This window comes from Sebastes fasciatus, chromosome 4 (assembly GCF_043250625.1).
Source record: "Sebastes fasciatus isolate fSebFas1 chromosome 4, fSebFas1.pri, whole genome shotgun sequence".
Taxonomy (NCBI): Eukaryota; Metazoa; Chordata; class Actinopteri; order Perciformes; family Sebastidae; genus Sebastes; species Sebastes fasciatus.
In genome coordinates, this window is record NC_133798.1 from 30165177 (window position 1) to 30191039 (window position 25863).

Below are 25863 nucleotides of genomic sequence, written 5' to 3' on the forward strand. Positions count from 1 at the left end.
AACTGCACTGACACAAACTGGATCGGACAGTTAAAACAGACGGCAGGTTGTTGCACACAGTTGATCGGAGGCCGACACTGAATTTACAGGCAAAACTCTTTTTTTTTTTTTAATTCTCAACGACGACACGCAAACAGACGGTAGTGAATGAATGAACAGCAGTGATGAGACGCTTGGTCCGCTCACAGCTGCTCAGATTAAACACATCAATCCTATTAAAAACAGTTCTCCTGTTAAAGAAGTCCAGACTTTTACAGTTCGTTGGCGCGTTTCTAAAGACTTTGATCGATGTTGGATATGATGCACATCGGGCAGTACGACCATATCACTCTACAACTCAATATTATTCTTCACGACAGTTAATATCACGATGAACAGAGATAACAGCAACTACATCAACATGTAGTCGTGATTCTGAACAATTATTCCCCAATCAGAGAGTTTCAACACTTCTTAAAAGCTTCACGTGGTGAAACTGACTCTTTGTGTAGATTTGTTTCCTGTTTCACAGAACCCAGGAACCTGTTTCAGTGATATTTCATTTTAAAGTGGAAATATTTCTTTCTTTTTTTTTGCATTTTTTACCACCTGAAGCCACCAATCGTTGGGGGCATTTTGAGCTACAGAAGATTCAGAAACTATATCAGTGCAGCAACATTTCATTAGCTTGGAGTTGTAAAAGTTCTTCTGCAGAGGTGAGACTCTGAACATCAAACATTAAACTATTAACTACTTTCTGTTTTTGTTCTGATCTGATGATCAACCTTATTTTCAGACTAAACAATGGACAATTCTGCAAAATCCCAGATTACATTTCACAACAATGCTTCTGAGCCACCCATTTTGAGTGTTATCAGCTGATTGAATGGGCGTTATCAGTGGTTATCACCATTCTACTGCTACAGACAAGCCGAACTGCACCTCCCAGATTGTGAAAGTGAAATTTAACGTTGTGAATAGGGCTGTCAAACTTAACGCGATATTAACGTGTTAATGCAAATTCGTTTTAACGCCACTTATTTCTTTAACACATTAACGCAACTTGCGGTTTGTAGGTTGAAGCAGGATCAGTTTTAAAGCTAGAGTGAAGAAACTGGTATCATATGAAACTAGAAAAACCTAATGAATCCACTTGTACCAAACATCCTCATAGTAGCTTGTCGCAAAAGAGGCTAAATAACGCTCCAAACTAAACGAATGTTGTTGTTTACTTGTGGAGACATGTACTCTGGGTTGTAATGAATATTTCAGCATCTAGAGGATGCTAGCAGGACTTTTGACTTTTAAAGGTGCAGTGTGTAGGATCTGGCGTCATCTGGCGGTGAGGTTGCAGATTGCAACCAATTAAAACTTCTACCGCGTTCCAAGCGTGCTGGAGAGCTACGGTGGCCGACATAAAAACGTGAAAACGTGAATGTCTCTATATAGAGTCAGTGTTTGGTTTGTCTGTTCTGTGCCACTATAGAAACATGGCGGCCGGCTCCGTGAAGAGGACCCGCTCCCTATGTAGATATAAACAGCTCATTCTAAGGTAACTAAAATACAACTACTCTTATTATCAGATGATTATACACTAATGAAAACATACTTATTAATATTATATTCCAATTCTGCCAAGAGATCCAACAAAATGCGACACACTGGTCCTTTAAACAAATAGTTATTGGTAAATGGTTATTCAACATAACCATAATAATAAAATATAATAAAACCATAATAGTATAAAGTAACATTCAAAGACAAGACCGTGGATAACTTTGATTAAAACAGTCAAATACAATCTTACAATTCCAAGCTTCCTGTCAATTAAAAATAAATATCTTTAGTTGATTTTGCTGCTGTTGCTGTCGGTTAAAAACGATGTAAAGAGGCGGCGAGGTCGAGGTCGAGGTCAAGGACTCTGGGGGTTAAGAGCTGCCGGAGCCTTTTTGAACAATTAGCTACAACTGTCGATGAAAACAAGACGGGTGGGCGGCGATCGCTGAGCTCTACTGTACAAAGTGACATCAATAGAGTATGGCTGCACGTGGAGGAGGGCGGGGCTTCCTGTCCTGCAGGTGAGAGATGGAGGTTCGTCTCAGCACCGTCCAGAGTGTCCGCGCCACACCTTCACTTCCTGTTTGTCATACATTCTCACTTGTGTACGTTTCAACATGTACAGCAGTGTCAGGGCGATGAGCATGTGACAGGTTGGGTAAACGGGAGGCGGAGACGGGAGGGGAGGGGGGGGATTCACTACCTGAGCGTCCGTCCTTACCTGATCAGGACCTTCAGCTACGATGAATGACATGTTACCTCTACTGTGCAACTTTTCATCTACGACATATCTGCGATGGAAGGTTCTGATCTGATAATCAAGTAGTATAGCGGCGAGCGAAGGTATGACGTGTGTTCAATCGTCCTCCTCGTCGCTGTCTCTCATGCTGATGCCTTGCAGGCCGTCGCCCGTCTTGACAGCCGCCGTGGCCTCCTCCACCGTCAGCCGGTTGTAGATGGTCTCGTAGCTCTTGTTGTTCAGCGTGACGTCCAGGACGCCCTGCAGCCTGAAGTCACGGTAGGTCTTCTGTTGAGACGGAAGGGGTGGAGATGAGGTAAAAGGAGACGGGAGGGAAAAACAGAGAGCATCTTAGGAATGTGGCGAGCGGGAGGGAGGAGGCAGCTGCCGTTCGCCGTTTGGAAGGACAAAAGCGGGAAGATTGAGGCTCAAGGACGAGCCGAGTCTTTTATGTGTCGGACCGAGAAGGCAGACCGAGGCGTCTGAGGGTTTTTTACCTTCAGTCAGAAGCCATTATAATTCCTTGTCTCTCTTGCTTTCAAGTTAAACTCGCACGTCTCTGTACATTAGCAAACTATGAAAAGACAAAAGCGGCGAGCAGCACAGTTGAGCAGTTTTCTCTTTCGTGTCTCGACGCCTCTTCAAACCGCTGCCGCTGCTGATTTCAAGGACACTTCGTCTTTATTTTCTTCGTCTCCTTCAATGTCAGTTCTGACTGTTTTACATGATTCATTTTTTAATTCAGTATAGTCAGTCTGAGGTTGATTCACTGCCACTCTTTTCAAACAGTAGAAAAGAAGACTTTGAATCTGGTAGGTAAAAGTAACCTGTCAGATCTGAATAACAATTTTTATTGTGCATTTCAACACTAAAATCTGTTGTTTTTCAACAGAAGTTCTGGTTCTCTCGTGAATAGTTTTGTGTTTTCTTACCTTCACAATCTTGATGAGTGTCTTCAGCTGGTACATGTGGAGCTGCAGGTCCAGTCGGTCTGTCAGCCAAACACACACCGCTTTCATGGAGCCGGTGTACCATTGCTGTAAGACACAAAAACACATTTTTCGTGGTCACACATCAGTTTTCCTGTGAAATGATGGATTATTACCAACATTTCAGGAACAAAGAACTAGCTGCGACGAAGGCTGACCATTACGTCGCCTCACGTTGCCTTTGTCTTTGTCGACAAGTTGTACTCAAACACGGCCAGTTAGCACATACGTTCTGCCACTACGTGAGATGAAATAACTCTCCATGCTAGCAGGCGGCGGTAGTCTGTATTCATCATTCAAAAAGGGAAACAGGAAGACCGAGGACGGCATATATACAAGCCGTTGTTATGATACGTACATGAAACAAAGCGGCGTTTGCCGACCATTTTCACATCACTCTGACTCACCACTTAGCTTCATTCCAGATGTTCATGTCACTGTGAAAATATCTGTGTGTTGGAATGATCAGATGAGATGAAGATGAAAAATGAGAAGAGACTTCTGTGTGTGTCCTCTTGACTTTACTCGTTGGCTTGCTTTCCATGCTTCTCTTCTCGTGCACTGATTCGTTTAAGCTGAACAGCCAATCGGAGTGATTTCTTTCACCGACGAGCTTCACCACTGATTCAACATGCTGAAATGGCCAAGAAACCTCAGACATGGGCAGACTAGAAAAACTAGACCGACAGATGCTCACCGACGGCCCCAAACTGTCCGACGGCGGACCATCAGCTTGGTGTGTCGGGGCCTTAAGGATGTCACTGTGTTCCCAGATCTCAGCTATTAATTTGGTGAGCACAATCATAAACGATAGAACAAAAGGCTCAAGCTATGACAATAAACGCCAAGTTGTAACAAACGTTTTCCTTTAGGGCAAAATGACCCTGTAAAAGTGAAATCATTCTCAAATTGCCACCAAAACTCCTACTGGGAGAAGTGAAATGATCTACTGACGCCATAAACTGTTACACAGAAACACTTTTGGCTTTGTATTTGTAGAAAGAAGTTGGGGTTTTTCCTATTCACTTCAATACATGATTGGACATTGGAAAAACTGCAGCCTAAAACACTTAAACTTTGGTTTCAACACTCAGCTGTGGTAGATCCTAAAATCCTGGAATTCACCAAGAAACACACAAATGATTGTTGATTATATGTTGGTGTTTCACAAGGGTTACGTTCAAACGACAGGCAAAAGTCCTGAGGACGTTTTCATGTCGATATGGTAAATGGAGTTGCATTTATATACAGTAGCGCTTTTCTAGTCTTCCAACCACTCAAAGCGCTTTACACTACATGTCAGCACTCACCCATTCACACACACATTCATACACTGATGGCAGAGGCTGCCATGCAAGGTGCCAACCTGCCCATCAGGATCTAATCTAAATACTCATTCACACACCGATGGCGCAGCCCTCAGGATCAATTTGGCGTTAAGTGTCTTGCTCAAGGACACATCGACATGTGACCGGAGGAGCTGGGGATCGAAATGTTGACCTTCTGATTGGTGGACGACCTGCTCTACCTCTGAGCCAAAGCCGCCCCGATAGAGGAATAACCCTGCCCCTATATGTTAGCTCTACCCCTTTCATAACTCATGAACCGTAAACGCTGACTTCAGTGGCCTCTATGTTTACGTGTGACGTTTTTGTTATTGTTCTTATGTACATGCGGTTCAGTTCACACTGGAATCTGATACTGGCCACATTTAAAAAATAATGTAAACAGCCAAACAAACCAAAAAAATTGCATCTGAGCAATAACTCCAAATTGAGCTGCAAATGAGACAAATTAAACCCAAACCTTGATTTTAACAAACCTACCCTTTAAAGTGGAGCATTAAAAGGATAAAACATGGCCTTCTGAGTCAGTCATACATGTAAAGACTCTTTTCTCGTATGGAGGATGTGACCTCAGACCACCGGAGCACATTCTTTACAGAAACCAGCTGAAAGCGGCTTCATTCATCCTCCTGAAAGCATCCTCAAGCTGTTTTTGAAGTCAGAAAACCAAGAGCAAACACCCTGAGGAGCATCTTTAAACTCTGTGCTGCGTTTTTCTTTTCACAGGCTGAAACATCCTTAAAAAGAACATGAATAAAAACGACATTATGTGGCTGCTCTCCGAACAAGGACAGTTTATGGTTGTCATTCGTGTGTGTTCTCCTTCAGAGGAGTTCAGAAGATCGCTGTTTGCTTGCTGGCAGCTTCTGAAACGCCTCGCTTCAGTCACGCCCACGACACTACAACACGAGGTCAAACGCTGTGCAGGCATCAAAACGGCAAAACTCAAAGAGCGTGAAACATTTACTTATTCAAGAGGGTGCCAATTTAATGCAAAACTCCTGAATGCTGCACGTCATTCTTCGCTTTGATCTTCAAATAAAAAAAAAAAAAAAAGTCAGGTTCCGTCTTTGTAATTTTTATTAAACGCTCTTCCTTCACATCTTCCGCCACCAGGCCATAGCTGCAGGGAAATCAAACGCAGCTTTTCTCACCTGAAGAGCGATCCTCACTTACAGCAGCTTTCAGCACGCTGCTGGTAAAATGCACACAACGGGTGGCTTTATTCAGTTACCAGTCAAACAAGAATGCTCAGGGAAATTGCTCTGACACAGTAATGACCCGTAATATTCAGATCTGCTTCAAGAGCCGCCGGCAGACTTAATTTCACACTGACAAGAACTGTAATTACCTTCCAATTTAAGAGAGAAAAACAGTCCAAAGGTTATTTCATGCACTTGACAAAAGCCAAAACACGTCCGTGATCATTCGGGGATCACGCAAATATTTGATTCCATCCATTGTGGGAACGACCCCTGACCTCCTTCACTCTGGCTCCTTAATTATGTTAAAGTAATGAAGCAGATTTTCATTCAGAGCCAACTAAATGTAAGAAAATGTACGTTGACTTTTCAAACGAGGATTCAAGTTTAATCACAGGTCCTAATCTTATTTCTTTTCTATCAAAAAAAGAATAAACACATAAAGTTTGTTCTTGGAAAAAGCCTTACCTTGTGATCTGAAAAGTCACTCACAGATTTGGTCTTTTCTTTTTTTAAAAACAGAATTTGGGCTTTCTGTTGTTTTCTCAGCAGCAGAAACAAACATCATACTGATGCTCGATGATAGAAACTCCCAGCTGTAGTTTTATTGTCAACATGTTTGCCTTTGGTTGTTGATATCAATGCGTTGTGTGTAATTTTATGTTTATATTAATCAGTGTACCAACACTTTGTCCTTGAAGTTTTTAATGATTCAAGTTCGACAGTCAAAGTGATTTTCAAGTGTATTCATATTATTCATCATATTGAAAGGAAGGGAAAAAGGTCTTTGGAGATACTCTCAGAGCAGCCGTCTCCTAAAAATTACGTTCCCAACAACGAAACTGCATTTGCGTTTACCTTTCCAGGGAAACATATTTTGTTTGTTTTTGACATATCACAGATACGTACTGATACACCGCAAAAGTCCACGTAGGGAGGAGGAGGTGGTGGTGGTGAACGGATCAAACAAACGAAGGACTTTCACACAGTAGACCGCTGCTCGTGTCCCTTGTGAAACAAAAAGTGTTCACTTATTTTAATTTACATCCATAGCTTAATAACATAACAAACATAGCCATTTTAAGCCAAACCATGATCATTTTTTTACTTGGGCTGTCAAAATTAACGCGATAATGACGAGGTAACGCAAATTAGTTTTAATGCCACTCATTTCTTTAACGCATTAACACAACTTGTGATTTTTAAGTTGTAGCGGCTCAGTTTTAAAGCTAGAGTGAAAATACTGGCATCATATGAAACTAGAAAAACCTAAAGAATCCATTGGTACCAACCATGTCATACTAGCTTGTCGCGAAGGAGGTTAAATATTTTCCACTAAATTTTGACGAGGTAAACCTGACATGGCCAAAGGGGTCCATTGACCTCTGACCTCAGCTGTTGTTGCCTGTTGGGCTTGAGTTTGCTATGTTATGATTTGAGCATATTTTTTATGCTAAATGCAGTACAGTAAATACTTACTATACAAATAAGCCAACATCTTCAATTCGTGCCACCTACAGCAAATTTGCGTCCACAAAATTTGCTTTGCGTTCAGTTTGAACACGCCTGATATAGAAAGAATATACTAATCCGAGAAAGGCACTCCAACACTTTTACTCTCTTGTGTAATAATGTGATGAAGTGTATGGTTGCATTTGTTTTTTTGTATGTTTTTAATGCGTTATGTAAAACACTTTGAATCGTCTTTGTGTATGAAATGTGCTGTACAACTAACCTTATGTGCCGTGTGACATGTATTATTCTATTCTGTGTGGAAAACTCAGGAGGACAGGTTTAGCCATTCCAGCTTCTTTTTTTTCTCATCCTCCCTTCCTCCTCCATCATCTCCTCTCTCTCCACACTAAATCTTTTTACGCTGGTATTCGAGTTGTATGCTAATCAGCTCGCTGACAATCGTCTCGCGCTCCGAGTTAACAGATGCTCGAGGATGTTGAAATTACTGGATGATATTTGCTGGATGATTTCTTCTGATTTCCTTCCTCCTCCTCCTCCTTCCTCTCTTCACCCGCTCAATGAAACATTTATTCGAGACTCTTGGAGGCGAGCTTCCTCAGAGCGGCTAATCAGCTGCCTGACGGTCGCCTCGCGAGGCGCGTTAACTGTCGTGGAAATTGAGTACGAAGATGCTCCTTAATTGAGCTGATTAGAGGACAAGAGGGAAAACAGATGGAGGGAATATATGGGGGGGAGGTGTGCACGGCATTGTGGGTCGGCATTAGTCCTGTCAGAAACAATTTCTACATGATGAATGGAGGGAGGTTTCCTGATGGTGTCACAGTAATGATGTCATTTCAACATTTGACACACTGGTTTTGGTGTAGTCATTTTGCTAAAATCAAAAGTAATCAACTATTAAAAAGTCCTAGAATCTTATATTCCAGTGAGATGAGACTATTTAGGTGTTACTATTTTCTTGATTGTAGTGCTGAGATCTTCATACGGTGTTGTTTCAAGATGCTGACTAGGGCTGTCACAATATCACGTTTTCATTGCACGATTATCGTGGCCAAAAGAATTCACAATAACGATATTATCGCAATATTTGAAGAAAGAAAAGGTAAATGATATAACACTCAAAATACGAGTGTAGGGAGGTGGAGAGTCTGTAACCATAACTGTATATATAAAATGATTTAAGAGGCGGCGGCGCTGGATTATTTACACAATATTATCGTATGTGTATTTATTAACATGATTACATTTTTAGATATCGCTTATCATCCATACCGGCATACTGCAACACCCTTAATGCTGACTATAAATGAAACTGCAACAGGAAAAATGATGCACTGTAGTAAAAATAAAAATGCATTTTGTCCTGGGGAACAAAGCCCCTAAATTGAGTGTTAAAATTTTAAAATTTTCTCAAAAGGAATACCAAGAAGATGAAACTATTTGTATTTTTTTCACGTCCGTTCTTTGATTCTTGTACAACAATCTGCTTTATTCATGTCTGGTGTCAAGACATTGACGCCGATTTAAAATCTGATGCTGTAACACAAGAATCTATCTATCTATCTATCTATCTATCTATCTATCTATCTATCTATCAAATCTAAATATAATCTAATAATAAAATATATAAAATGATTTAAGAAGCGCTGGATTATTTACACGATATTATCATGTGTATTATTAACATTATATCAATATTTTTCATTTTAAATATCACAGTTATCATCAATACCGGTATATTGCGACACTTCTAATGTCGACTATAAATAAAACTGCAACAGAAAAAAATGATGCCCTGTAGTAAAACTAAAAATACATCTTAATTTAATGTTTTGTGTCAAGACACTGACTCCGATTTAAAATAAAAAATCCTGAATGAAAACAAAACTGCGACAAGACAAAGCGGCATAATCTATAATATTTTATCTAGTTTAAAAAAAAAAAGAGGCTGATTTGAGATTAAATGACGTCTTGTTAAGAGATCCACGTTTGTTGTTTTACAGCAGGTTCGTCCTCGTCAGCTGCTTCATAAAGGTGATCAGGCTGCTAATGTGAAGAGGATGGAGCTGTGTGTGTGTGTGTGTGTGTGTGTGTTTGTGTGTGTGTGTGTGTGTGTGTGTGTGCGTGTGTGTGTGTGTGAGGGCATGCATTACACTCCTCATCCACACAAAGACGCTCCCTGATGAGCACTTGTACACAAATAGACCGACAGGCACATGTGAGCATGCACACGCAGGAAAAAAAAAAGTGTGTTTGCAGCTGCGTGCTGACGCCCCACATGTCCGCTCCCTCTAACAGCCTCTTTCTTCTTCTTTACATCTGTCCGTGTCGACAAACCTTCTGCTTAAAGAAAAGACGCCTTACCAGAATTTGACTTAGACTCGCTCACACGCTCGTAAACAAGACAATTGCATACCCATAATGCTGCTGGCGGGAGGCCTGATGCTGCTGTATGAACACACGGTTTACTTTCTTTGTTTGTGTGTGTGATACATGTTGAAGGGCTGAGCGGAGACACTTCGAGGCCCCGCCGTCACCTCCTCCTCGGTGCATGACTGGGCGCTTCTGAGCTCCATTAGACTCATTCTCATCACCCCCCCTCAAACACACACTCTTTTAACACACACACACTCGAGCCTCAGCCACAATACCCTGAACCCTCAGAGGAGGCGGCGGGTGGCAGAAATCCATCGCTCGGCTTCGTGCTGCTAATGTGTACGAAAGTCTGAGCTGCCATGTCCGCTGCATTGACTCACGGTGGTGAGCTGAGGCGTGTTTGGCAACCGTGCGCTAAAATATTCGTATAAATCTGAATTCTGTGAAGAAAACGGGACAGCGTTGGATGGAGGGATGGATCTGGTGTGTTTGCGACTCCCGCTGAGCGAGGCGACAGCTCTCGGTGTTTCCTAAGTGATAAACAGGTCAACAGAAGCAGTCGGTGTTTTCAGCCTCAAAACGACCTGCTGCTGCTCTGAAACTGGAGAATCAAACCTCACACCAACACAACAAACACCTGACTGTGAGCTCCATTTGTAAAGGTTTTTATCTGCCAGGTGTGCTTCCATACAAGCATTTACTCTGTTGGTGCCTTCGAATGGAACTCGTGAGCTCATGTTTACAACACTGGAAGTTGTGTGCACAATATGTATGGCGTTCAAGTGGTTAAGTTGTGAGAGCGTCGCTGCTAAGCAACGGCAATATTATAAAATTACAAAGAAAAACAATATACGACTAAAATTACAATAAATTCACTTATTATGCATCGAACTTCCAAGGCCTCCTCCATTTCTGACAACGTCAACAAACATGTCACAAGTTGTGAACTCGGAGCTTTCAGAAACTTACCACTTACGAGGTTGTGAATACCACAAGAGGGGGGTGTTCATATGGACTCTTCTCGTGAACACGGTAAACACGACAGCATTTGAAGGCACCATGTATCTCATGAAAAGATCCGATACAATAAGACCTCATTCATCAGACCGGCACATACGATTACTTTTTTACCGTCTCCTCCTGGCGAGGCGGCCGTCTGGCTGCTGCTGCACCGAGGAGCCGCACCACCGCACGCTGGCCACAGCGCACCGGGGACGGATAGACATGTTGCCGAGGTCAGCTGTTTGAAATGTAGTTTCGGGACGTATTGGAGGTTCACCGTCCAACAGCACTGGCCGCACTCGCCTCATTCCCAGCACCGCCACCGCACCAGGCTGCACTGTGATTCGTTTACATGTTTTCTTTTGGGCTTAAAGTTGTGCTCCCCGTCGTTCAGAGAGGCCCGCAAATCTCCGGCATCGGCTGCTTTCCGTTAATTTATCTCCAGCCGAAGACGATAAAGAAGAGTGAGAGAGACAGTCAGTATGTTGGTCGGATTTTGTGTAATTCACTGCGTTGATTTCAGCACACACACATGCCATGGTGAAAATAAACACACTTAACTAAGGTGGAGGAAACTAAAAACTAAATGAAACCCCTCAGTTAGCCAATGCAACAAGTTGGGCTAGCTAACTACACCTAACTAGCTAACTAACTAGCTGCTAAAGGTGCTAAATGTGAGATTGGGATAATTTCTATTGCCTCGGCACAGCTCTCAACATAGCGACGGCTGAGCCAGCGGCTCGTAGCTAACGGTGCAAACAGCTCTAACAGCTCTATCAATGACAACAGTGTTGACAGAGATAATAGTATTAACCTGAGGAGGAACCTGAGGAGGAACCGAAGGGTGATTGCTACGCTTCCGCGACGGTGGCGTTGGTTGGGACGGCGTTATCAGCTGTAACCGCCGTATGAGAGCAGTGCAGAGTGGTGGCTGTGAGCTAGCCATTGGCCCACCAATGTTGTATTAATGGGAACGCATGACCAAACTGGAGGTCCAGCTACTGGGAGAAAAGCAGCGATAAACGGGGACGTCGCTAAACCCGTCAAATAAGAGAAAGAAAGGCACCATCTTAATGCATCATGAACGTTTACATTCTGCAGACGGCTTTGACAAATTAAAACAAAAGCAAAGGTAGAGACTCATATCAGCATTTTGGAGGGAATCCATAAATGTATTTCCTAAAGCTACAGGGAAGAAAAAGCTCTGATGAGCAGGAAATCGAGTGCAGAGAGGGAAGGCGGTGACCGCTGGGAGCCGTGGTGAAGAGGATATGTTGGGGGAACAGTGAAGATTGAAATAAAACGGACAGAGGCAGGTAAAGAGTTGCTCAGCATCCTAAAGATCTGAGAGCTGTTTGATAATCCTAAAAAGCAAACTCAAAGCATATTGTTTATGAGCAGAAAGCTATGGAGGGCGGAACCTGCCAAAGTAAAAATTAAATGAATAAATAAATAAATGACTCGATAAATACATAAATAAATATGTCATTAAATATAGCAAAAATAATATTAAAAATAATGTAGCCATTAATTAATTGATAAAATGTGACATAAATTGATATTTCTGTTACAATTTGTTTCTTTCTTTATTTATCTTTGTATTAATTCCCTTATTTTTTGCTCTTCTGTTTAATTTTGTTTTTTTATTCATTCATGTATTTATTTTTTATAAATTTTCAAATTCATTATTTTATTTTTGCATTTATCTATTTTTTTAATCAATTTTCAAATTTATTTATTTTTGCATTTATTTTGTATTTATTTATGTTTTATTAATTTTCAAATGTATTAATTTTTGCATTTATTTGTTATTTATTTATGTATTTATTTATTTACCCAGATTTAATTTCTTTATTCTTTTCTTTATACATTTCTGCCTCATTATGCAAATGAGACATGGGGTCAGAGCATGGGTCAATGTGCATAAATCCATTATATGTTAGCCAGATAGCTATTTATTTATTGATTGATTCATTTATTTATTTTTTTATTTTGGTATGTTCTGTCCTCCATAGAAAGCAGCATATCTGAGAAACTAAGACGGAGAGAAGGAAGAGAATACTGGAGATCAATATCAGTTTGTGTTTGAGTGAAAGACACACTGGAGCAAAGACGTGTTTAGAGACGTTATAATCGAGTGGAAACAACATGTCTGTATTTGTGCTTGACCGGCTTTCAGATTTTGTAGCATATAACAGCGTAACAACAGATCATTGTTGAGACTCTTTGTGTTCCTGCAGTGTTTATCTGAGCGAGAAGAAATGTTCCTTCTCACTGTGGTTTTGTCTGACGACGAGGCCTTGAACGCAGCTCACAGGTGAATCCGACGGGAAAATCATCTGTGGACCATTATTCTGTTTTCACGTCCTCGTGCTCAGATCCTCTGCAGGAGAGCTAACGGTCAGCTGACGGAAGGAAAGTCACAGCTGTGACTGCTTCCATTAACCTCCTTCCAGTTTCATTTGGTTTCTGTCACAAAAAGCACTGTTCTAAATGTTTCATTTCATTTCCAGCAGGTCATGGCTGATGTGTCATGTCTCTACAAACACTCAAAAAGCATGTTTTAATCTAGTTGTCACATCATATTTTAAGTCAAGTAGAAATTAAGGTGATTTGTTTATCTTGTTTCCAATTTTTTTTTATATCATCTGCAAAAAATCACTGCCTTCTAGTTTTTTTTTCCTGTAGATGGAGTTTACCGATATGTTTGAAGGTTTTACGTGCTGCACTTTCGTTTTTCCTTTCTTGCTGTTATTTCTGATATGTTTGCATTATTTTGATGTCCTGTTTTTTCCTCAGTTTTTGACATGATGTATTTGTGCAGCTTTCTATGTGTTTGGGCCTTGAGAAGTACAACTGTAATCTGCTTTTCCCATGTGTACATGACAAGACACAGGTGTGCTCTGTAGGGCTGGCTTTTTGGGGGAATTTGGTTCATTTGAATGTGGTAGCAATTTAAATATTCAAATTGTAAGGACCTGTTTTAGTGCAAAATCCAAGTACTTAGTGTTGTGGTTATTAAAATCAGTTTGACTGATTGCTGCCCTGTTGACCAATCCGTACACTAAACTAATAAATATCTACAATTACCGCCTCACGGTTGTATGCCTCCGCCAACCAGTCAAGTTGCAGTTTACATCCATGTCTGTCCAAAATGTCATCACTTCATCACTTCATCCTGTTAGACAGCCCAGTCTCACGGCAAAGCGTGTAATAGACCCGCCTGTCCATCGGAAGAAAGCATGTGAGTGTCACATTTTGTGCAGTGCACCTTAGTTGCAAACGGCTCATTCTAAGGTAATGAAAACACGACTGGTCCTTTAAAATTTGCGCTAAATATGGATGGAAACTTGACTAATGTCAACCAGAGATTAACCTGTAACAGCTGTCTCATATGAATGGATTCAGCCATGTCATATGCGTTACAAGTATCCATCACAGTTTGCAGACTGCCTCCCTGTTTCATCTTTGATCTAGAGTACTAACTGTATTTGTGATCACACTGGTTTCCTGTCCAATGAGGGATTATTACTGACATTTCAGGTGTGCTCACTTTCAGTTTGATCTACAGTTTGCTTCCAACCTGTCTGATTGTCTGACCTCCTTTTAGTGACGTCAACGTGTTCGCACATCTCACCCAAGACCCAAGTTGTGATAAACTGTAATTGTCTTTAGGAACCAGAATCAGCACTCACATCGAACACCTTCTCGATGTACTGCTCGTCGTTGACGCGGTCTCGGAGGATGTCCTGGTTCTGCCGAATGAAGGTGATGTAGGTGTCGGCCAGATCCATCCCTGGTTTCTGCAGGAGAGAGGAAACACACAGGAATGAGGACGACTGCAGGACGGTGGAGGCTGAACATTAAGAACGATGTCACAACAAACTGAATATGTAAACATGGCTAGTGTTCATGGTGCACATCTCACTTCATCCATGCTGTTAATAAGCTGATTTCACTCTACAGTAGAAGCCAATCAGCAGTCTGGCTGCACACATACAGAACAGTGAAGCTTGAAATTTAGCAGCAGTTTCTCAGTACAGTGAGATGGAACAGACCCCTGAATGATGTCAACAAGAAAAACATACAACAATGCACAGAAAGTCACTTCCACTAGCTTCTGTAAGAGCGTGTTCACATCCTCTAAGGAATCCATTGGTACCAACCCATGTCATACTAGCTTGTTCAAGCTAACCCAAATTTATGCAAAATTTTGGTTTGCTTGAGTTTGCCATGTTATGATTTGAGCATATTTTTTATGCTAAATGCAGTACCTGTGAGGGTTTCTGGACAATATTTGTAATTGTTTTGTGTTGTTAATTTATTTCTAATTATTAATATATACCTACATTTGCATAAAGCAACATATTCGCCCTCTCCCATGTTGATAAGAGTATTAAATACTTGACAAATCTCTCTTTAAGGTACATTTTGAACAAATACAAAATTAGCGATTAATTTGTGATTAATCACGAATAAATATTTTAATCGACTGACAACCCTAATAATTTATAAACCAATTATTTCATATTACACAAACTAATGATAAAATAATGGAAATTATAGCATTACTAATAATGAGTTAATATCATTAATTATCATTTCATTGTTTGTTAACAGTAACATAACTATTAACTAAGTTTAATTAACAATTTACCATTGATAAATAATTATTTATGTTTAATGGTTATTATAAAGTGGTACCACTCTTTCAATGTGCAATTGTATTAATACATTTCTTGCCATACTTAAAAGAATATTTAACAAAAAGTTGTTTTCATAGTTGCAACACACTCCAGGTGTGCAGAGTTGTGTCAGTTGACACCTGAAGCACCAAACAAAAGCCCCGCAGGAATCAATCAAGGTACAGGAAGTAATTTGGTTTCTGTTAAGAGTTTTACTGTCATAAGTATTTCAAGGTCAACATAAGACAGCTCAGTGTGTTTTTGTAAAGTCTGAACGTAGTTTATTAAGTTTTGCACACAGATCAAATTGTGAAGAGAACAAAACACGACTTCAGAGTCGTATTGTGCCTCCGCTGACCTGCAATAACTATTACTGAGGCAATTTCTCATTTCATTTTGTCTTATTTACATTTGCAGTTCAAGTTCAGTTTTTTAAAACTAATTCTTGTTCTTATTATCAATTAGGTTGAAAGGGATTGTTTCTTAACCAAGAGCTTTTATTTGTGTAGTGGCCATTTGTCAGAAAAATCAAACTAAATTCAAAGGGCCACTGACGCACCGTGGATGTGTGGTATACTCCACTGTCTATGCAAAGTTTCTGTGTTTCTTACGATTTATTTCTCCAAAAACAAGCAACCGAAAGAACAGAGAAATCATGGCTATCACTGCCTCTCTTGCTCTGGTAAAAAAACATACACTCACCCAGGTGCATGCTGGTCCTATACCTGCCCTCCTACCTACATATATAACTGCAGGTGCCTACAGTGTTACCCAATTCACAAACAAAACAAAATACTAACTACGCAAAAACTAAATACACTAAACAAGAAAATGAATGAACTAAACATATAACTAGTAAAAGAAAACATTATCAAAAATCAAATCTAAATGTAGAAAACATCTCGAATAATCAAACAATATTTCTTCTTACTAGTAAATAAACGTCTTCTCATACAACGGTTCATATGAAATCCTACGAAAAGTTATTCCTCATTTTTCGTGTTTTCCGACGAACGTTCATTCAGTTTCCGCTCCAGTCTTTTCAAAATAAACTTCCACCTTCACAGGAAACAACTTGCCAAACTTAGGTTTAGGCAACAAAACTACTTAGTTAGGTTTTGGAAAAGATCTCGGTTACGCTACGCCACACCAGAAGTGGCGTGACTTAAGTACGGAAGTTCCGTGACACAAACTACTTAGTTAGGTTTAGGAAAAGATGGTGGTTTGGGTTAAAATAATACCGGAAATGCCGTAACTTAAGTACGGAAGTTATGTAACAAATAAATCAACGTTCACTTCTGGTTTCACACGGGACATGAACAACGGTCTCTTGGGTGAAAGTCCCGTGATTTTTGACACTTTCTTGTTCTTGTGTTGTCGCGGATGGGTTTACTGGAAGGCCCGGTGTGTTTCATACTGGTTCTAAAGGGTGACTGTGCAGCTGTACCGAACGCCGACGACCGTGACAAAGCCTCGGTATTTGACGTCCTGGGAATGAGAACTGGCTGATATTTAGCACATAATCAATAATGTGAGTCAATGACTACATGTTAGGAGTGTTTTTTCATTAAGGATATCACTGGTTTACACTCCAACAACACAGATAACAAATGTTCAGCATCACCTGCTGCTTCCTGGGTGAAAAGAGGAAGAAGAAAAAACGACCTTCTCCGTGTTGGGAGTAACAAGCAGCTTTTGGAGCTGTTACGCCGGAGGAAACATTAACTGCTGTGGAAGCAGCGGTGTGTTGGGCTGGGAGAGGCCAGAGGCAGGAGAAGTGGGTAAAGCCCTGTTCATTCACACTCCCTGTTGTCAGGGGAGATTACAACCGTAATGCTTATTGTAATTGCTTTGACATCTTTCACACCCGTTTTCTCTGAGCCGGCATGCGTCTTTCCCCCGGGGGGGTTGTTGTTCTGCTACAGCGCTGCTGAGCATGGCACATCAGGTCCCCCGTGGAAAAACAAGGAAATGGAACCTCGAGAAGCCCAGAAACCTTTTGGCTTCACTTAAAGGCAAAAGGCAGGTTGGAGACTGGTTATGAATTTGAGATTGTAACCTTTTGCTCATCAAAGACAACACAAAAGAAACACAAACTGTCACATGCTAATGTTGGAGGAAAAAAAGGACTGGATCTTGACAACATCGCCTAATGTCACCTCCGTCAAGTGCCTAAGTTTTGGTTTGTGGTTTGACAAGCAAAGAGGCAGCTGTGGGAAAGCGTACCAGCCAGGTAGTTTACACACGGCTCCTGCTCTCAACGCCGTTTCACCACGACAGAAGTGGCATCTTGTGATGGAGGATTGTATCGGATAAATTCAGTTGTTGACAAGGTGATCCTCTTGGTCAGGCTGTTCTCATACACTGTTTGTAGCTACAGTATATATATATATATATGTACTGTATATTTGTATGTATATATCCCACAAAATCAATTTGTATGTAATCCACGTAACCGTGAAAAAATACCAAACTTTCACCCAGGAGACCGCTGTTCACGTCCCGTGTGAAACCAGAAGTCAACGTTGATTTATTTGTCACGTAACTTCCATACTTAAATGTACAGTGTGTAGGATTTGGTGGCATCGAGTGGTGTGGTTATAGATTGCAACCAGCTGAGTACCCCTCCGTTCACTCCTCCCTTTCCAAAACTGCGGCCATCATTACCATAATAACACTACTTTAGGAGCAAGTGAAGTGAGACGGCGGCTGGCGGTACCACGGTTTAGCACTCGGCAGCTCACGTTACCGCAGTTTCGAAAGCGTGTTGGAAAACTATGGTGGCTTTCAGGTAACCCTAAGTCTCCCTCTAGAGCCAGTGTTTGGTTTGTCTGTTCTGGGCTACTGTAGAAACATGGTGGAGCAACATGGAGGACTCTGAAGAGAACCTGCTCCCTATGTAGATATGAAGGACTCATTCTAAGATAACGAAAACACAACGATTCTTATTATCAGGTGATTAAACACATAGTTATGAATATTATATTCCATTTCTGCTAATAGATCCCCCGAAAATGTTACACAGTTTCTTTAAGTAACGCCACTTCCGGAGTTATTTTAACCCAAACCACGATCTTTTCCTAAAACTAACCAAATAGTTTCCTTTAAAGACGGAAGTTTATTTTGAAAAGCCTGTAAGCATGTAACGAGCGGAAATTGACACGTGTTGCTGGACATTCGTAGGAAAACGCACGAAAAAGGAGGAATAACTTTTTCGTAGGATATCATACGAACCATTGCATGAGGATATGTTGTTTTGGTGAATGGGTGCAAATAAAAAAACACAAACTGTACTCTGTCTGCAAGGGCATGTTGGACATACATTTTTATCATTGGCCAATGTCTGTGATGGTCCATATAGTTGATGCACACTTACATGTGTGAAAACGTTCACCCACACAGACACTTGACGCAGTAGAGCTGAAATAATAAGTTGATTCAACCGGCAACTATTTTGATAATAAATTAATCCCTCAAGTAATTTTTTCCAAGTAAAAACACCAAAATCTTTTTCTGCATTGCTGGTAACATTGAAGAGAAGATAGTGGAAATTCTCTGATAGTTGAAAGTCAAATGTTTTCTGATCAAAACTGTCCCAGCAGCTGTTTCAGAGGCCTCGAACAGCAAGTGACAGACTGAGATCAGTCAGAGGCGCTCAGCTATAATTCAGACAGACCGCTCGACAAGAAAACCTGCAGATACCAGGGGTTAAAGTGGGGTCACATGGCTGCGAGGGGATCTGGAGTGTGTGTTTGTGGGGAAAGGAGGGGTGGTGTGAGTGTTAGAGAGAGGAGGGGTCAGGCCCAGTGATTGGCAGGCCTGTCAGAATCCCCATAATCCTCTGGAGTGAGAGTCCGGCAGATCGAGGATGATCGTCGAATGACGATCAGAAATCTTGACGAGAACGAACCACGCGTGTCTCACCGGGTGCGTTACAGTCCTTGTCATGTTGTCTCTGATCTGTTGCAGCAGCAGACACTTCCATGTCATGTCCACATTGATGCAGAGACATTTCAAAACTGTGTTTGAATGTCAGAGGTTTTCTGTCCACACCTAACGTTTCTCTACCATTTTCACAAAGTTTTCCATCAACACTAAAGAAGCAGGAAGGACGTGTGCAGTGGGATGTTGATGATCCCATCGGGCTGGGTATCATTTAAACAAAACCGAGTATATGTCTGACCACCAAAACAGAGTGAATTAGATCTGCAGTATCTGCAGTGTGGACCGGATCAAAGCGAGAGAAAAATCTGTACTACAACATTCAGGATTGTGTGTGTGTGTGTGTCACTGGCAACATATTACTGCCCTTGTTGTCACTTGAGACATCAATTTCCCCCCGTCCATCCCCTTAAGGCTTAGTCTCAATCATTTACCTCTCTTTTCTCTCGTTCTGACGAGGTGACAAAGCAGCGTGACAGATCGGAGACGCCGGCACAGTTCCAGCCACCGAGATTAAGACTTTAACACGACAGGAAAGAAAGACAGAAAGAAAAAAAAAAACACATGCAAGCAGCTCAGTGCTCTTGTCACGCTCTGCCCTCTCTGCCTGTTTTGTCTGCTCCACTGTTTCTTCACTTGTAGCCAAACACCAGTAATCCCCTCCGCGCCGGGATAATGGCCGCCTGGTTGCTCGTCAACATTTGACAACAAAAAAATTGAGAGTGTAAAATTAAGCGGTGTTCGTGTTGGGATACAGACAGGGAGGGGTAAAGGATTGAAGTGGGGGGGGGGAGAGGCCCGTTGATAATGAGCGGTTAGCGGGGGAGGAAGGCGGTGAAATGCCAGGTAATTACACACCGCTACCGGCATCGTTTCCTGCCCGGGATTCATTTCACTTCTACCAGGTGCACGTTGTGTGTGTACAAATATGTGTTTGCACGACACGTCACAGCGTAAAGTGCCTCTTTAATACAAAATAACTGTTTATGATGCTAAATTACAACACGTCACTGCCCATCCACTGTCAGTGTTAATGCACAATAAAGACTTCAGATGCAACTAACAAGGCAGAAGTGAGCATGGCTCACATACCCCCGCTCACTGTTTGACCACTACTAAAGTAGGGATAAAAGGTTTTGCCCTTATGGTGGCAAATTTCAAAAGTTTTGGGCACCCTGGACTTCTAACCCCCAAAAGGCACAACGAGACCACACTCCAACCGTCATACCAAACTATGCCATACTGTCATTAATGCTGCATTTATACTGTACATTTCAAGAAATACTCTTATTTAATTCTTATTTTTATCATTCTGGCATTTATATTCAACACACTTTAATAGATCCTCCTCCTCAGCATTTTGCATTTATTTATTTGCACTGTGGTTATTTGTTATATATTGCACGTCTTAATGCAAATATTTGTGCACACTTCATATTCTATTTTCTTATTTGTAATTTTAGTACTTACTTATATATCTTTATATTGTGTTTATACTGTAGCAGCATGTAAATAATTAACATGTTACATACTCCTTTATTTCTGTTTACATTTATTTATGTTTATATAAGAGCAACTGTAACGTCACGATTTCCAGCCTGGGATCAATAAATAAAATTTATAATTTATATTTATAACATTCACCAGATAATATTTCTATTTTTGGATGATTGATTGAACCGTTATGCAAATGTACATTTGGTAATTTTCTGTTGATTAATTAATTGATGATTTAAAGCAGCAGTGGGTAGAAATGGAGCAAATATGATTTTTAGAAAACGGACACTATATCCTGACAGTAGTGCATGAGACAGGTAATCTGAAAAAAAATCCTGTTCGTCTGTGTCATCCGGTGCTCCCAAAGGCATCTGCAGGATTTCACAGAAATTGTGATTGGTCAAAGTCTTCCTATTTTTTAAAGCCTGCAAAGACAGCCATGAGGTGGTGCAGAAGTCTAGTTTTCTCTCAGGGTTATTATGGAAGTTTTGCCCAATGATGCCAAAAATATACTGCCAACTGCAGCTTTAATTCATACATTCCTTCTCCAAGACACAAGCTAACTTCATCATACAATATAAATAAACAAGACAGAGAACATGCCATAACATGAGCATTATATATAAATCCAAAAGCAATACAAAAAAACATTAAATTTATAAACTTGTTTTATACTTAACCTGGTAAAACAGGATTTTTTGACATGTGAACTATGATATTGCAAATGTGAAATGTTAATTTGTCCATAAGTGATTTCAAAATGTTTTCATATGTGAAAGCATCACATGCAAAATGTTTGAAAATCACATTTTGTCCAAATTAAACGGTTAAATAGCGACTAAAGTGCACATTAAGTGAATGTGTAGTTTAATAAAACAGTTTAACACTGTTGCATTTTTATGGAAAAGCAAATTATCCTTTTTTAATCTGTGGGACCTGCAGGTTAACTGCTTTCAAATCTAACATGAATTAGTTTTTGAGGCATTTTTTCTATCCTTTAGTAAACAAACGTCCCCGTGAAGACTCAAACCGGAGACATTGTGATTACACGGTCAATGCCTTGAACCCGCAGACCTCCAGATCGCCCAGACCAGAGCTAGTTAATATGTTTTAATATGCTTTTCTGCAGGACTGTGTTATGTTAAAGATGGTGAAGAGCCAGCGATGATGATCATTCTCCCGATGTTTGTGTTTCAGCTTTGCCAGCGTTGCATATGTTTGATACGAGCATGTGTGGCTGTCAGTCGCTGGCGTCTTGGCTGAGCAGGCGTCGACACGTCAGTCCTGCTGAACACGTGTGAGTCAGTGTGAGAAACACACACTGAAGGACTCCAACCCTCTACACTATAAGTAATATTACAATACGTCACTATAAGTGAAGGTCCTGGATGTCAAACAGGCCAACTGGGACTTTTAAGAGGCCACTGCTCAATTCAAGGACACGATAAACAACTGCACACCTGTACACCAGGTGAGAGCTTCGAATTATCATTACATTTCTCAGAGAAATTACATTAGATGCAATAGATATACACTATAACTAAAGTAATTTTTAATCACACTAAAGAAATGAGACATTTTAGGAAAATATAAAATCATATATATAAACCTCTTTGTTTCAACAGGGCTCAACTGTGTCATTGACATATTTTATCAGTATAGAAAGGGACTGTGCAGGCGCGTGCTTCAGTGAACTGAAGTCTTAAGAATCCTTAAGATCTTTGCACACTAAGTCCACATTTTTCGTATGCATTTTGTAAATCCGTCATCTGATAAAAAACGTTACAAGCAGAAGTCTTGTCAAAAATTTGCAATACGAGACCAGACTGAATTAATTACGTTGGTGTAATGGATAGCGCTAGTCCCAAACGCACAGTGGGCAAAAATTCCATAATAACCTTTCAGCATATTGTAATTCTGTGTTCTGAGAGAAAACTAGACTTCTGCACCTCCTCATGTCTCTGTTTTCAGGCTTTAAAAAATCTAGCCCTTCATGGAAGACTTAAGCCAATCACAGGTCATTTCAGAGAGAGAGCGTTCCTATTGGCTGTGCTCCGGCTTGTGGGCGGTGTTTGGTATTTCCTGAACTGATCTCAACATGGCTGCCGGGTCACAAACTTTCTCATTTTACAGCGAAACAGTACACTACAAGATGTTTCTGAAAACATTTGAGGAGAGAAATAAGCATTACAGTAACAGAATATTGATTCAAATTTGATCAGCGCTGCCTAGTTTGACCGTTGATAGCTGCTCAGAGACGGCAGGCTCCAGATCTGCTCTGATTGGTTGTTTTCCTCCGGTCTGTGAAATCTTGCAGATGCCGTTAGGAGCACCGGAGGACACAGAGGCACATGATTTTTTTCAGATTACCTGTCTCATGCACTACTGTCAGGATATAGTGATGGTTTTATAAAAATAACTTTTTTTAATCATATTTGCTCCATTTCTACCCACTGCTGCTTTAAACTGGCTACTGTTAGCTAGCTCCTGATATTAATCCACAGTGTCTCCATTTGCTTGCGAGACACGCGAGCTTAGACTTTAATGAGGACGCGAGCCACTGCAATGATGGGAGTGAAACCTGGGTTATGCTTTCTGCACAGTCGTACCGACATGAGCTGACGCAGAATCGTGACGAGGGATTTTTTATACTCAGTGAGGGTTTCTCCTCATGACCAACCGATACGCTCCAAAAATGTGGCATTGAAATCTCACGTTTCCGCCCATCCGCGTAGTTAGATAATGTCAGGTGTGCAAGGACATGTGAAAATCTGCTGCATGGGACTCCCGCGAAGGGACTTGTATGATGGTGTGACACTCGCAACCCTCGCCAAGGTTGAGATATGGTATAGTCCCCTTTAGGAGCGTCTGTATCAACTAATCGATTAATAGATTAGTTGTCAACTGTTAAATTAATCGCCAACTATTTTAATAATCGATTAATCAGTGTGAGTATTTTTTTTAATTCCAGCTTCTTAAATGTGAATATTTTCTGGTGTCTTTACTCCTCTGTGACAGTAAACTGAATAACTTTGAGTTGTGGACAAAACAAGACATTTGAGGACGTCATCTTGGGCTTTGGGAAACACTGATAGATTAATCGACTGATTGATTTTACTGACCAAACAACTTATCGATTAGAAAATAATCTACAGATTAATCAACAATGAAAAAAATCACAAGTTGCAGCCTCAGTTTCAACCCCCCCGACCTGATGTCTTAATTAGGGTCTACAAATTAGGTCAGACTCCCCCAATCCAATTAGCTAACTCACGAAACTATCGCTAATTGACTAAAGCTGATCAAATCTAAAATGATGATGAATATTGAGGAGCCTGCAGCATCATTCTGGTCTTGCTTGATACAACTGGAGGGAGGTGACGGGACATTTAGAACCTGTCTACACGTATACAGATATTTTTAGAAACTGATATTTCCCTCTACGTTTCGGCCTCTAGTCCAAACGCAAACACACTTTTGGGTCACAAAAAACGGATATTTTTGAAAACGCCTTATAAGTTGCAGATTTTTAAAAACTCTTGTTACGCTGTATCAGTGTGAATGTGTAAAACAGAGCGTTTGGGAACGATGAAGTCCTCTCCTCATGTAAATATTACGGCCAGCGTCGTTATTGCGTTCGAGTGTGGACGGAGATATTTTGTAAAATGAAGGGACGAGTGGAATTTTTATTTTTTTTAAACGGAAGGGAAAATATCCGTTTTTAAAAATATCTGTATACATGTAGAAAAGGCCTTAATGTTTTAAGGGCGTCATTATTGCCGTGGCACACTCAGGATCATAAAATGCACCTTACAGTTTATTGAAAGGTAAAGTTCAAGTAAAAGTTGAGTATACTTTCATAGTCAGGTAAAGAAAACACCAGTTCATGCTTTTATATCCATTGAAGAAGGAAGAAAGAAAGACAGAAAGGCTTGTCCTGGTAGAATAAACTCTCTAAAAGTTCAAACTGAAACGTGTCAAAGTTCCTAAAAGGTCAATATCTCATGTTGAGAAAAGTAAAAGTTGTCAGATAAATGTAATAAAAAAAGTGTTTCCCTCTGAAATATAGAGAAAGAAAAGTCTCCAAAATGTAAACACTCGAGGGTGAAAGCTTCATGTCTTCGTGACAAGGTGTGTTGGGGGGGGTGGAGCTCTGAGGCCCCGCCCCCCCCTGCTCGTCTTCCCACCTGGAGAAGAGGCTTACCTGAGTCAGGTTCCCTCCACACAAAAGACCAAAAAGGCCAAGGTAGCGGTTACATTATAATTTCAGGGGGTGAGGAAGTCTGGACGGGAACCAGAGAGCATGATGGGATAGGTGAGAGGTACCGCGGCGGGGCAGAGGATTAAGGAGGTCAGGTGAGATTGTTGTGCTGCTCTTTATCTCAGCTGTTCAATGACTCATTGTGGGATGTTCCCACATCTGTGTTTCAGTCTGGTGCTTACCAAAAATACACAACGCAGGAATCATTCTACAAGAAGTACTATGTCTGCATTTAATATACTTATTCTGTACTCTTTAGTAATTTTGTCCATATGAATATATCCTTATCTTGCATATATCGTTTTATCATTTTGTACATACTACAGTCTGTTTGGAGGATCTCAGAACTCTGATTAGCATTCAATTAGATGCTAATTAAAATACAAATAAGGGGACAGAACTACATCTCCAAGTACTTCTACATTAGTTTTGTCATTTTAAATAACAAATAAAAGAAAATGGAAGGCCAACTTATGTATGCAGTAAACAAACAAACAGTAACGGGAAAATATGTATATAATTGGACTGTCAAAGTTCATGCGATAATAACATGTTAACGCAAATTTGTTTTAACACCACTAATTTCTTGAACGCATTAACGCAATTTGCAATTTTTAGGTTGTAGCGGGCTCGGTTTTAAAGCTAGTGTGGAGATACTGGTATCATATGAAACTAGAAAACCTAAAGAATCCATTGTCATGAGAGTGGTATCAATCTTCTCATCTACTCTCGGTAATAAAGCAACATTTCCAAAAATGTTGGATTATTCCTTTTAGGTCACTGAAAGCTTGTGGTAATGTAAAAAAACAAAA

At 40.6% G+C, this 25863-nt stretch overlaps 1 protein-coding gene across 6 annotated transcripts in view; it reads right to left on the bottom strand.

Annotated features, from left to right (window-relative positions):
• Positions 1-557: 557 nt before the first annotated feature.
• The window catches only part of cadps2 (Ca++-dependent secretion activator 2), a 206243-nt gene continuing 180937 nt past the window's right edge, over positions 558-25863 (bottom strand). For all 6 annotated transcript variants that reach the window (XM_074633523.1, XM_074633521.1, XM_074633527.1 and 3 more), the window contains 3 exons: positions 14362-14469; positions 3208-3312; positions 558-2563 (listed from right to left, as the gene is read on the bottom strand). In XM_074633523.1, coding sequence (XP_074489624.1) covers positions 2393-2563; positions 3208-3312; positions 14362-14469 — 384 coding nt within the window. In that variant the 3' untranslated portion in view covers positions 558-2392. The remainder of the gene's footprint in view (positions 2564-3207; positions 3313-14361; positions 14470-25863) is intronic.